General features: G+C 31.3%; 1 protein-coding gene across 1 annotated transcript in view; it reads left to right on the forward strand.

The window, feature by feature from the left end:
* Window positions 1-5,806: 5,806 nt before the first annotated feature.
* Window positions 5,807-15,026, forward strand: part of LOC128393275 (uncharacterized) — a 49,121-nt gene continuing 39,901 nt past the window's right edge. Inside the window, exon 1 of the mRNA XM_053353415.1 lies at window positions 5,807-8,194. Coding sequence (XP_053209390.1) covers window positions 6,425-8,194 — 1,770 coding nt within the window. The 5' untranslated portion in view covers window positions 5,807-6,424. The remainder of the gene's footprint in view (window positions 8,195-15,026) is intronic.

Genomic DNA, 15,026 nt, shown 5'->3' on the forward strand with positions numbered 1-15,026 from the left:
ATCATCATTTCTGTTATTTGTTACCATAATCAATAAATTGTGACAATGTACATGGGAACACCGTACCATATACCGTACCATATACCGTTTTTTTCACAAAATTGGCTTTGTGGCGATATTTGATAGTTAATATGATGTTGTTGACAATTATCCTTCACGTATGGGGAATCAGCATCACAGCAAACATATAAATTGTTTCTTTAAATATAATATAAGTATATATCGCTTTCTAACGTTTTATACAATTGAAATTTGAATTGCGCGCTTTTGGCAGCACTGTCGCTGATATTTGGCTCCTCCCTTTGACCAAGCCCCTCCTTGACAACAACACACCCCAACTTGACAACGCCCCAGTGGACAACCCAAGTCACCAGTTGACCAGTGGTCATTTGCAGTTTGGACACCGACCGGACAACATCATTTTTTCCGGTAAGCATGGCACATGGGTGCATGCTGTGTATGACTTCATACATTATGACTTCATACAATGATCATACCGAGACGGGGGCAACCCTGTTATCAACCTGAACATTGTCTACATTGTATTTGTATACATACACACCTGTACACACACACACATATATATATATATATACAGTAGTGAAAAATGAGTTTCGAATGGTTTTTAATCATTCGCGCAGGTAGTGACTAAAATTAACAGATTAAACAATCAAGATAAGAAAAATCAATGAGTAAATCATCTAAGTCTTATCACTGATGATAAAGATTATCAATTGATTTTAGTAGCTAAGTTGCGCGAATGATTAAAAACCATTCGAAACTCATTTTTCACGACTGTATATAAGATTTGTATGCATAGTATTATACCTTCATTATATATTATCATGTACAGTTTACCTACATTAATTTGGTCTTTTCTTTTTTTCCCTTTTTTCTACCTGTATACTTAAATCAGATTTATTAATTCTTCTTTGGTTTTGGATTTTGGACGTTTTTGACGAGTCTTTTTGGAATACGCTTCATATCTTACAATTGACATACAAGATATTTACGGATAACAATATCACAATTATAAATAATATGTCAAGCGTTGCCAAACAACAATCTATTGGACTTGATGGGTTTGATAAACCTGATACTACTTCTGTTAACAACAACAACAAAGGTAAAGTATATTCTACTAATAAAAAAGAAAGCTGAATGTTTACAGAATTTCTCACTTTTATCTTTATCTGTATTTTTATGTTCCATGATTTCTTTTTGCGTTTATTTTACCGTTGAAATAACCAGATTTATCACCACCACCACCTTTAAAACACATTACTACTGATGGCTTGTTGGAATCAGTAAATGGCCAAGTACAACAGCAACCAACCTTGACAACATTGATTGAACCACTTGCTGATACTGTCGACGAATCATCTTGTTGTGAACAAGATGATTGTTAATGGTAAGTATAACACTCACATTGATGTTTGTCAATAATTTCAACTGATACAGATAAATAATTCTATAATCGTTTTCTTTTACGATGTTTTTACTTCTTCTATTATCTTTCTACTCAATTCAAGGTCTGCAAAGTGATAACCGGTCAACAATGAATAAATCAACTAAGCGAAAATTGGTTGATAGCGAGCTCGATGAGACCGACGACGACGCCGACGACGACGACGACGATGATGACAACAAAAACAACGATACCTCTGTTGGGAAGAACTCCAAAAGATCCGAGTCCTGTAGTTATTTTGGACAAAGAAGGCTAAATAAAAGGATAGCCTTACAAGGAGCTGGCCATAGAAATACTGCAGCATTATTTGCCGACCTGCTAACTCAATTGTCCGATAGCAGCCAGAAACGAGCAGATTGTAAGCAATCTATGGAAAAAATGATGCAAGATTGGATTACTTGCAATTTGCGAGAAACTTTGACTCTTGCTGATTTCTTTAGAGAACCGGCAAACAATGATATTCAAGAATCTTCCATCAACTCATCTTCATCTACTGTTATCAACAAAGATGGGCCAGCTTTCGAAAAGCTTAAAGCTTCCATAAGTAAATGGAAAAAATCAGAGACGGCCGATTACTCATCTTACAATTCACTGGTCGAGACGATTGAAAAGTTTGCTCCGTCAACAAAAACAGATAATGATAAGGTTGCAAAATTGGATGCAATAGGTAAACAACTTGATGGTATCTCAAATTATAAGTTGTAGCTGTCATTTCAGATCGGTGGATTTCTCGATAAGATTGGTTTCACAAGTTTGAAAAAGTCAGCTTACGATAAACTTTGGTCTGGCCGAAAAATAACTCTCTCTTTTCGGACTGCATTGCGACATCATGCTTTCTATTTGGCTGCACGAGACTATCCAAAGATGTTGCAATCGACGCTACCTACATCAACCATGCATTCAATATTGGCTTCATGTGTTCGTGTGATTATGAGTTCGGACCCAAAAACCATAATCTACTGGCAGGAAAAATTTTAATTTGCACTTCTTTATATTTTTACTTACTCTTTATAACTTTTCATGCTTCATAATACTTTTTACTAACTTTTACTTTATGCTTCTATTTTACTATATTTTATATGTTTTTACTTTTTCCATGCTCATTTACATTGTGAACACACAGTACCCCATTTGTAGCTTTTTATACATTTTATGCTTTTTATACATTATTTTTATAACATTAAACGTTTATTTTACTTTTTGACATTATCTGGATTTGGTCTCACTTATACATTTATTTTCGGTAATCAGTTCTATCACGGAACACAATTTATGAAACGCGGAATGAAACTTCAACCATGCATTCAAGATATTACATTCAGGCTGTTAACTTACATTATTATCATGACTCATACAAAGTTAGGGCAGGGAAGTAGACAGGAGTTGTCGAAAAAACAAAAACAACATGCTGAAATATAGAGATAGAGATAGGAGACACATTCAATGGCACAATTGTACAAGTTTCAGTGGCAGAAAAAAAAGGTAGAGGAAGAGTAAGATCGGCCAAACTCATCCAGTTATATTATTAAAATGACACAATCAATCACCAATATTTATTTTTATATATACAGGGCTGCCAAGGTTCAAAGTGAACACTTTTGAAATTTTATTGTGAGACAACCAGAGATGTTAAATTGATCAAATGAAGTTTTTATGATTAATTGGACTATCTAGAAGATAAAATAATTTTTCCATGATAATCAAAAAAGTCATATCTGAGTAAGGTCAATTTTCCGAGTCTTCGAAAAAACTTTTAAAGGTCGTTTTTTCTTTACCTCATAACTCGGCCATTTTGGATTTTTTTTTGTTGAAAAAAATACCATTGATAGCTCACACTACTCGCTAGCGATGATCTAAATTTCAGAAAAGTGAGAGCTACAGATCTTCAACAAAATTCATTTTGCTGAAGTCAAAAAATCGGAAATTGAGAAAAATTGAGGGAGATGGGACTCTCAATGTTAAACCGCCCATAGACTTAACATGGGCTTAAAAAGTTTTTTTTTTCATCTTTTTTTCAAATATTGATATCTCCTAAGCGTTTCATTATATTGACCTGAAAATTTGGGGACCGCTTGTTAATAGTATAAACATGATTGCCTGAAAATTTCATACATTTAGCATTTATACTTTGCTCACAGTAAAAATTCAAAAATGTTCACTTTGAACCTTGGCAGCCCTGTACTCTTGATTAGATGTAAAGTAGTGACATCTGCTGATAGATATTCATCTCAAGATAATCAGAATCTCTTTTCACTTATGAGATTTGTCATCAACCACTATCTGAGTTTCATTTTTCCTCCTCATTTTTTTCTCTATTTCTTCTCTCTTCAGTTGTCGCGAAACTGTTTCTTCGCATGGTGATAATTTCTTTTGTTAACTAATTTCTAATGAAAAAAGGGTAAACCGGAGAATACACTTGCTGAAACAAAATAATAGATGGTAAATGTAAGTAAATTGAAATGATTTACGGTTAACCTGACCCAACGTGACATGAAAAGGTAACTTGAATTTGAATGGCAGACAAAGAATCACAATCATAGAAATGAAGAAACCTCAATACTGCAGAGCTATTCTGGTTGATAACTGTTTGTCGACAAAAGCAATGCTGAAGCAGCAAATTGAATTTTACTGTTCGAGATGTAAACTGTTAATGATAAGGAGCATCGGAAAACAAACCATCACAACGTCATTGTCAGGCAGACACTCAAACGTGTTTGATGCCGAGCAGAAGCACATTTAAAACAAAATGAAAAAATGAAATTCTGGTTGATTGCAATAAATTGTATTGACTCAAGACTAAATATCTCACCAATGTGTTAGACGACGACAGAAAAGATCAACATCTGTTGTTAGATATTACAACATAGAGGTATTGTATATTTCTTTATGAAGTAACACCCAAATTCAGCATAGTTGGTCTAAACAATCTAATAATCATTGATACATATAAATTAATACAATATAAATTGAAGCATAATATATCAGTCTCATGGACGTTTCAGCTGAAAAATGTACCACGTGAACCTTTCGCGCAACGATTTAACAGTATAACCATAATCAGTTAATCTTTGTATTGCTTGTATCATCGGTAAGATTTTTAGTTTCTTTATCGTTGAACAGGTTTCGGTGCGCAAAAAAGTGAATATCTATTGTATATGATTTTCATTGTTTACGATGGTTGAACCGAGACGGGGTTACCCCTGTGCGGTTTGACCATTTTATACAATTTATATTATACAATGGACAGAAAGTGGATAAATTTTGCTTAAACAAACAAAATTTATTCACGTTTTCTCTCTTTTCACATTTCTTCAGTTTTAAGATCAAACCTTTGTATTTTCCTTGTCTAAAAAGTGGATAAATTTTGCCTAAATAAACAAAATTTAATTTTCCCTCTTTTTCTCATTTCTTCTCTTTCTCTCTCCCTTCTTCCTCGCTCCCTCGTCCTTAACTTCATCCGCATCCTCCATTTTTCTTTTGTGAAAAAAGGCCAGTTGACATTCTAACGTCTATCTAAATGTTCTTTTTTTGTGTCCACTAAAAATTGTAACGCATTTGTGCTTGTAATGTTTAATTAAACAATTGGTGACGAGAATAATTGTATTTGTTGGACAAAGACTAACTGAATCCTCTCTTTAACTTGAAGAGAAAGCTAATGTCGAGAGTGCCCTCTGTCTCGGTTTGATCTAAGTGAGATTCAAAAGTTAAAAGTGTTTAAAAGTTAATTTATCAGATTAAATATTTGATAGCTAAAAATTCTTTAGATATTTAGGCTGTAAATCTGTTTATTTTTTGAGATTTGCTTTGGATTAACCATACTTCTTATCTATCCGACTTTAATCTTTTCATTTTATCCTCTTCAACTACATCTACAGAAAATAACTGCCAAATACAAAGCTTTGGCAAGAATGGAAACTTCATCTCTAAATTTTGTACTTGGAGGTGGCGGACAGGTCGCATTGTGATTACCAACTAAACACTTATACCTTTTAATGATAATACAACAAGTGTAGGTATGATGATCGAGGGATTTTGATGCAAATTATTGAGCAGTACAGTGTCTCGAAACGAAACTTGGCATACGATATTATTATCGACACCTATTTTAATCTCATCCAGAATAACGTTTTAAATAAATTTGATTGTCTTTGTTTAACTATAGACCCATTATCTCGTAGAAATCTGTAGCTTAAATCGTTTCATGGTTTAACTGAAGAACAGTTAAAATTCGCACAATCTTTACCCAAAATTTGAGCGTGTCTCATTCAAGTTTGGAATTAAATTTTATTTTATGTAGTATTAATTCATAGCAATAGGTGGCAGCTTCTTCCATTACAAATAATTTCTTGGTTCGAATTGAAGATTTCTTCAATCATTAAAAGCTTCCTCTCAATTAATACATAAATAATTATAATAAATTAACAATATTGCGAACTAATTTTGTCTTTCTGATTTCATGTGAATTTAAATTTATTCAAAATTGATAATCTATTAGTTTAACAATTCAAACGATGTAATAGTTCAATGTTGAGTTACAATAAAATCGGATGCGCGATTCAATGTTTATGGTGATTATGATTCTTGATGGATCAACTCAGTTTACTTTTTCTTTCCCAGAACTAACATTACCTTACATTTCAACCTGAAAGTTTTGTTAAAAAATAACTACAAACATTTTCATCAGTTAAAAGTGAATCAATCAGTTGACGATACCAATCAAACATAATATTAATCATCTGAATTTTAATAAACAGTAAAAGTTATGAATTCATCGCATTTAACTTTGTGTTGATTAGTTATCGTTTCAACATCATATTAAGTTATGAAAAGTTGCTCTCGTTAATTGTTATCAGTTAAATTCAGTGTAGAGCTACATTCAGTCCTCAAATTTCGTAGTTAGCTAATAAGTTCCGCCATTATAAACTTTCATCTCGTGGACTCCCGTGTAAACCAATTATGTCTCATCATTCGGAATCAAGTTTAAGTCGTGAGAGCTCCGATTTAACATCATCGCAGCTTCATCAATCTTTAGCTGATTCAATTGAAGAAGCTGTTAATAAGTCTAACAATTGTTTTGCATTTATTCCGGAAATTATTCGGGAATCTCATTCCTGTATGTGTAATACACGTAAATTAATGTCAACTTTGGGACGAGAAACAATCATAAGACCAACAAGTTGTGTTGATAATTGTGATTCCAGTATCGGAAAAATTTTACCAAGTGATTTATCAACAAACCCCACAGTGGCTACATTTCCGCAAGAACAAATATCAGAAGTGAAAAGTTCATCATCAACCCCATCTCCATCTAAATTAAGTCCAATTCAAGATGGTTATCAACATTTATCATCATTGGAATCAATTCGTATTCTAATGCAAACTTCATCTCATGAAAAGTCCATTCTAAGTGGTCAACGTCATCGACCCATTGTTGTCATTGGATCGGAAGGTGTTGGTAAATCAATGTTACTCAGTCAAGTTTTCACTTATTGTTCCGATTGGTTATCAGCTAATTGTGATGTTATCAAGGTTGTTCGACACATTGGACAAAGTCCATCTTCATCTTACACCTCTGAGCTTATAAGATCTCTATGCATTGACATTACCCTTCTCTATGGATTCGAAATGAGAACTGATATTGTCTATGAACTTTCCTCACTTTCCCTGTGGTTTCATGATTTACTTAAGCTCATTGAGACAACCTGTCCAACCAATGATTTAGTAATTGTTCTTGATGATCTACATCTTCTTAAATCACTTCAAACCTCAACAATTCTCGGATGGTTACCATGGACTTTACCTCCTTCTGTTCATCTAATCTGTTCTGTTTCTGAATCAGCTGATTCAGTTGTTAGTCTACTTAAATCACGAATTCCAAGTGACAATGTAATCAAATTATCTCCATTAGAATCAACATCACAAATCCTCTCAATGATTTCATGTAGACTAACATACAGCCAATCAATACCAATAGACCAACAATCATCTCTCCAAGAGGTACATCAAGAATCAGCAAAAAGTTCAACTGAAACATTGTTATTACCTGATAGTATTTGGAACCTTTTAAGTGATCATTTCAATTCAATAGATCTGAAAGATAATCAATTGACACCATTGTATGTTTCATTACTAACTGATTCAATACTCAAGGGACTAATGGTCAAGCCAACAACAGCAACAACAACAACAACAACATCATCAACAATGATGATGACAGAATCAAGTGATAAAAGTAATGATAATGTCACTTGTAAACTTGAATTAACTGATATTCCTGTGAACATTGAACAGATTATTGATAAAATTATTAATGATCTAAAGAAAACGTTAAGCTGTTCAGTAATTGATCGCCTATTGACCTACTTATCAGGTACACGTTATGGATTAAGGGAGGAAGAATTGATTGATCTCATTGGAGGTGATGAAAATAATAATATTAGTGGTCAACCTGAGGAACAAGTTAAGAAAGATAATCTCAATGAGAATGAGGATAAAAAAGGTTATTTTGATTCATTATCAGAAACAACATCCAAATCCATTTGGCCAGAGATTAAGATGAAGTTAACTCCCTTTTTGAAGGAATATTTTATACTTGGACGTCCTTATATCCATTGGTCACATCGGATTATCTGTGAAACAGTTAAATCTCGTTACACTGTCGAACCATTTGATTACAAGAAGATACATTCAAAGCTTGCTGATGCTTTTCTACTTGGATTTAATGAGGTAAGACTATTGATCTTAATTATTGATGGATTAGTAATGTGTACTTAATCTGAGTACTCGATTGCTATCTGTTTACTTTTCTGTCGAATCCAGAAATAGAAATTTAAATTTCATCATTACATGATTGAGCTCTCTCTCTTCTCTTTCTCTCTCTTGGTACTTTGCTTCTTGTTTTCATGTACAGCTATCAGAATCTATCAAGGATGATGATATTTATCATCAATGATGTTCCAACATCATCTTGATAGATTTGATATTGTTGAATTTTGCTCTTCTCACTCAACTGATGATGTTTACTGAATCTTTCATCAAATGAGCAAACAGATATTCATCAGAGAGAAAGTAAAGAATGAGTAAGTGAGAGAGCGACAGGTAAATAAGATGAAACATGATAAAAGGTACAAAATGAAATGAGAGAGTCAGAATGATAAAGAAAATGAGAAAATTTTTTCTCATTTCTCATTTCACATCCATTTTCCATAATATAATAAACCTCGAAAAGGGAATGAGGCTCAACTATTGGTGGGAGTTAAAACGGAAGATGAGAGAAAAAGGAAGTTACAAGTTGAGGTAAAAAAAAATAATGGAAAATATGGATAAAAGATGAAAAAAGAAGAAAAATTTTCTACTTCTCTTCCTTTTTCGAATGAAATTGAATTGAAATATCATTTATAAAAGTTTGATGATAAAAAGCAACAGACGATAATGATGATAAGAAGATGGAGTAAGTTAGCGAGTGAGATAGAGAGAGAGAGAGAGAGAGAGTCAGAAATGAAAAGTTGCTGTTCAAATAAGTTCATGAAAATGAACTGAATTCTGATGAACTAAAATATAATGAAATGAGAACTTAAGGAAAAAGAGAACTGAAATAAATATAATATTTTATATTATATTCATTCGTGACTCAGTCTCATGAAGATGATGATGATGTTAATAACGATGATAAATATAAATGGTCTGTGTATTTGTTTATAATCATCATCATCATCATCATGGTAATACATTTAAGCTTGAGATGGGTTAACATGCAAAGGGAACAAAAATCCATCGAAAAAAAAACAGAAAAACAATACAATTAACTAATTGGAATGAAAGTTGTAATAATGTTACAGTAGCAATTTAATGATTGATATTAATCATATCAACCAATCAAATGGTTAATCAACGTTTCAACTATTAACTATTATCCATTTTCAAACAATAATCATCATAAAAGTTATTGTTGATCATTTAAAAAGATTACTAAATGATAACTAACAATGTAAGTTTATTTAACATTTTACTTGGAAACTATTAATATAAATGATACAATCTTGTATTGTTTTAGTTTATATCAATTTCAATATAATATTAATTGATCACATCGTCATTGAATGTCAATATTACCTTTAAATTTGAAAGTTTTACCTGGAAATGAGTTGATTTTGATTATCTATGCAAAGATAACGTTATTAATAATGATTATCTTTCAGGTAATCACTTAATTGTACACTAGACTTGATAATATACTGATGATGTGTCGGTTATCATTTGGCTCACTTTTTTTTCATCATATCATCGATATTAAGATTATTATATTTGGTTTTCTGGTTCTTATCATGATCTAGGATATTTTTAGGTTTTTATTACTTTTAGGTTACTTTGGGTTACTTTTGATGCTTTTGATGCCTAAGAGATAATTGTTCATATAATAATTACCATGATGATGATATTCAGTTTGAAAAGACAAAAAGTTTTTGTCATCAACATGATAACCATTATTAAAATTACTTCTAACCTTTCATCTTTATCTTCTCATTCCTCATAACTCATATACCCATGAATCAAGAACTTATCATCTCTTTAATCGTCATCATCATCATCATGTTTTCTTCTTCTTTTTTTGCATATCATTATTTTCAATGTCCAGTTTTACTCTTTTCATATATATATTTCTCTTTATTATTATAATAATAAATTCCAGCTTTAGTCAACTTGAGAGTAATGAGAATCGAAATCGAGACAAAAGGATAAATCTACTGAATACTACGATTTTGTTTGAATTATGATCACATGTTGAGAGTTGAAAGAGAAAAAGATTAAGGTGAAAACTTTTATTCTATCAGAATTTTTATCTAATACAAATTCTGACATTCGTTTTGAACTTTTCTATTATTTGTTCTCTATTTATTCCCTGTTTTTCTACTTTCAAATTGGAATAAAATTCCAAACCTTTACAATTTTTCTCTGACCAATTTTCGAGCATATTTATCAATTGGTAATAAAACATACTACCGGTCAGTTGATTGTCCATCAGTTAATATTGTTGTTTACAAACTTGTCTAAAGTTAAATTGTCCAAACAATGAAAAAAATAGTAATACAAATACACGTAGACACTCAAAATACAGAGTGAAAATATGAAGTTAAAACTAACTCTACTTTGACCGATACTTAGAGTGTTGGTCAGTTAAAGAGAGAGAGAGAGAGAGAGAGAGAGAGAGAGAGAGAGAGAGAGAAAGAAATGAAAGTGACCAATAAGATGAGGATAAAAAATTTTGACAGAAGAAAAAAAAACAAGATGAAACATATGAAGACAGAATTGCTGAGAAAAGTTCTGTCATAATTTTCATCTTCCAGGTTGACCAATTGAAAATCGTGAGCTGGACAATCAGTTAGAAATGAAATCAGTTGAAATCCATGGAAAAATATTTATCATGATGAAGTAATAAACAAACCACTGTGACAATCAATACCATTAGACAAAAGTATCATTATTGAATTAGAATTGATTGTTATTAATGATGGAAAGTGACAATTTATCACAATCAAGGGAAACAGGGAAACTTTGAATATAAATCAGTTTGTATTATGAATTACAAGTAACATTATAAGTCTTTTATTTTCATTTGTCTTTCAATCTAAAAGTTTCATTATTATTATGATAATAATATCAAATGTCAATAAGCCTCAGGCTATTTTCTCAATAATAATAATATTTGTTTTCCCAATTCTAATCCAATAATCAAATATAAATTGTTAATACAAATTCAATCCAATGAATAGAAAACCGTGATGAAAATAACACTCCATGTAATCGTAATAATACATATCAGATTATCAGAATTTGGAACAAACAAAAAGAAGAAGAAAAAAATTCTCCTGTTGATAAAACAAAGTTGATTAGTTTTCCAAGTTTCAAACAATCAAGTTAATCACTTTTAATCATCACGATGAGAAGTGATTAGTAAATCAGCCGATTGATTGATTGATTGTAACTCTTGAACTGTTAATGGTATCGGCCAATGTTCAATGCTAATTGTTTACTAATTGATTGATAAATTTACACTTAATTGTGTATCAATCATCAAAAGTGATAACCAAATATAATTAACAATTAACATTCTTGTAATTAATTTTTGCTATAATGTTATAGTGGCTCATATGATTAATATAAATTAATCTTGATTTAGTTTATCCAACTGATGATAATATTATCATTAAACTGATTGTGTTTATTTCAATTTAATCACTATTATTGTTGTTGTTATTTTTGGCTCTTTGATTTTTTTTCCTCATTATATCATCAATGTAAACACAATTAATTCCCAATCCCATTTAATTAAATTGCTGTAAACTAATCAACTAACGTGTATGTCTGTCTAACTAATTCAAATGACCCAAAGTTGTACAGTGTATTCAATGTTTACCAAATTAAATAATCAACTTAGCTTGATTATTATTTACCCAATCAACATATAAAAGTTTTCTGAACCAATCTGACAATTTTCTGTTTCAGAGCTGAATCAGAGAAGGTTTTCAGAATAATTCAGTAGAGACTCTGAACTAGACTGAATGTTTAAGGTTCCGTCATTTTTAATTCGACAAAAAGAAAGTTTTTCCACAATTGTATGGAATTAATTCCAAATTTTCTTTAAAATTTATAACTTGTATTTATTTGAATTTATTCGAGACTTGAGAATAGAATTTTATCAGATTCATAGGATAATTTTCTAGATATTTGGAAAATAAAATTTTGAGATTTTGGGTAACAAATTTAAAAATAGCAACAGATTGGAAAAGTAACAAATTTATGAAGATAGAAATAAATAGATATGATTTTGTGAGATTCTTTAGTTGAAAATAAAATTCTAACGATTAATATTCAAGTAGAATTTTGTTGTAAAAAACAGGAACACTTAATTTGGCTTTTTGTCACTTTTGAACTTTTCAATTTGTAATTTGGCTTTTCTTTTATGAATTTGTTAATAAACGCCAAGGTTACTAAAGACAAAATCCATGGATTCAATTTCTTTTTCAAAATCCATGAGTGAATCTTCTGGAATATCTAATTCCATATCTTGAATATCTTCCTCGAAATCCATAGAAATTGAGTTTCGATTATCTTCCTCCGTAAAATCGAGATCAAAATAATTGGAAATTGTTAATTTCATCATCAAAACACAGATTTTGTTACCCATAGTTAACTAGGCAATTTGAAAAAAAAGCTCATTAAAATCGTAAACAAAAAAAGAAAATAAACGAAAAATTAAGAAATTCTATTTACCTTTTGAAAATTATTGTTAGAAATGATTCCTGACTTGTTGATTATTCGAAATTCACAAAATTTAGATAAATAAAAACAATTAAAACAATTAGAAAAATTAACAAAATCACAAAACAAATTTGACACAGACTATTTAACAACTTTGACATAAATATTAGGCCAAAAGCGTCAAAATTATGACAAAAGCGTTTTTTCCCGAATTGGAATCAAGTTTGACGAAAGAAAATCCATTTCTCTGTCTATTTGTTTTGAAGAAATAGCTCAACAATATGATCATATTTGTAATATGGAGAAAATGATGTACTTTTCACGAGAATGAATTTTGATGAAACATTATCAGCTCTAAGGAATATATTCGTCGAACATTTTCACAACTTCGTGAATATTTTCGAGTTTGAATGAATAAGTTCCAGTGATACCTTTGTTTTCAATTTTAATCAACTGTTTCTTGTACTCGTAGCAACAGAAGAAAAGGATTCCATTGTAATCAATTATATATCCAATTTTGTAGAACTTTCCATCTTTAGTTTTGATTTTCGAATCATCTCGAATTTTATCTATTCCATATCTTTCGGTAGAATATCTTTTTCCTGAGAATTTCACAGTTTTGAGAAAATTTAATTTCTTTGGATCAAAAGGTTCTTGCGTTGCGATTTCACTGAAGAATTTCCTTGAAATAGTTTCTTTTTCGGCTTTTGTGAGATTTTTGTCAGGAATTGATGTTAAAAGTCCATCTGAATCACATGAAAAGTATTTCTTCTCGGTATTGGTCAAATTCCACTTTTCTAGAAATTGTATTTTATATTCTTTATATGCGAAATCAGCCATAAAAAATCGAACGAGAGAAGGAGCAATATGAGAAAAACGGTGGACTTTTTTCTTCAATTTCCCCATTTGATCTTCTAATGGGTACGATGATGTGTTTGCGTTTGGACCTAAATGGTAGATAGAATCAGCCAGATGCGATAAGATGTGGAGGTTATATGAGAGAAAACTTTCACCATAAATAGATAAACAGCTTTGCTGAAACTCTTCAACAAGATTTCGAACTTCTTGGAGATTTGAATTCTCTACTCCACCAACATGACAAAGATAATAGAGTCTGGATAGTGTCAGAATATGTTTCAATGGCTTAGATTTTATTAATCCACGAACAACCGGAAAGAAGAAATAAACTAGAAACGAATCGTATTCACTACTTTTCCAGTGTTTGATTTGATGAAAATCTCTCGGGATCCGGGTAAATTCACTTGGAACAGCTATTGATTTTAATCTCGAACCGAATTCATTTTTGAATTTCGTGAGATCAAAATTTTTTTCATAAATATCAGAATGTTCACTAGATAAAAATCCACGCATTATGATGTTTCTGAAAACGCCCAAGCTAATAGAGTGCATCGGCTCAACTGCTATTCCATTTACAATATCAAAGTCTTCCAAGATTAGAAGAGGAGAAATACCTTTGATTCCGGAAAAATGATCACTCATAAGCATTTGGATTGCTTCTTGATCATTTTCTTGTGTTAAAAGATTCGAAAAATCTATGAAATGATTCTTGTCTCTTCTGATTCTTTCAACTTCTTCCCATTTCAGATTCGGATAGAATCGAGCTCGTTGTACTGTTGTAGCTTGAATTAAACACCAATCACAACCTTTTTTGTGATTGAATTGTCGCACATTTCGAAGATATGATCGCATTGGTGCATCAGCAATTAAGCATATTAGATGAAAAGTTGCTTTTTTCCTTCTTGAGAATCCGGTTCTATCCACTCGACAGGATTCTTTGACAAGTACTGTAACTCTTCACACAGTGGTCCAAGAAAAATTTCTACAGGAGGTTTTTTTCTACCGATGTAAGTCCAATGAGAAGAAAAAATTTTCTTCTATGCTCAGCTTTAAGTTCATTCAGAGAAACGAAAATTGGAAAAATTTTCTCACTAGAACTTTTCCCCACGGAAATTTCATCAGCGTGTAGAGTTAAAGTTATTTTCAAAACATCATTAGATACAGAACAATTTTTGACTTTCTTAGCTTGAACAGAATTGAAAATATCAAAATTTTCCGAATCAGTTTCTAACCAGCAACGCGATGGCAAAACTGGAAGAATCTTTTCTAACTGGTTTTTCAATGGAAGATGAAGAAAATATCTACCACTTTTCAGCTCGGCTGGATAGTCCATACCGTCACAATGATATTTTCGAATAACTTTGGCTCTCCGATGTAAGGTCCATGAGAATGGAGATTAGCACAAATTATGTAAACATTTACATCGAGAGCCTTTGCTTTT

The sequence above is a fragment of the Panonychus citri genome, unplaced genomic scaffold (genome assembly GCF_014898815.1).
Source record: "Panonychus citri isolate SS breed McGregor unplaced genomic scaffold, ASM1489881v1 Contig00138, whole genome shotgun sequence".
NCBI lineage: Eukaryota > Metazoa > Arthropoda > Arachnida > Trombidiformes > Tetranychidae > Panonychus > Panonychus citri.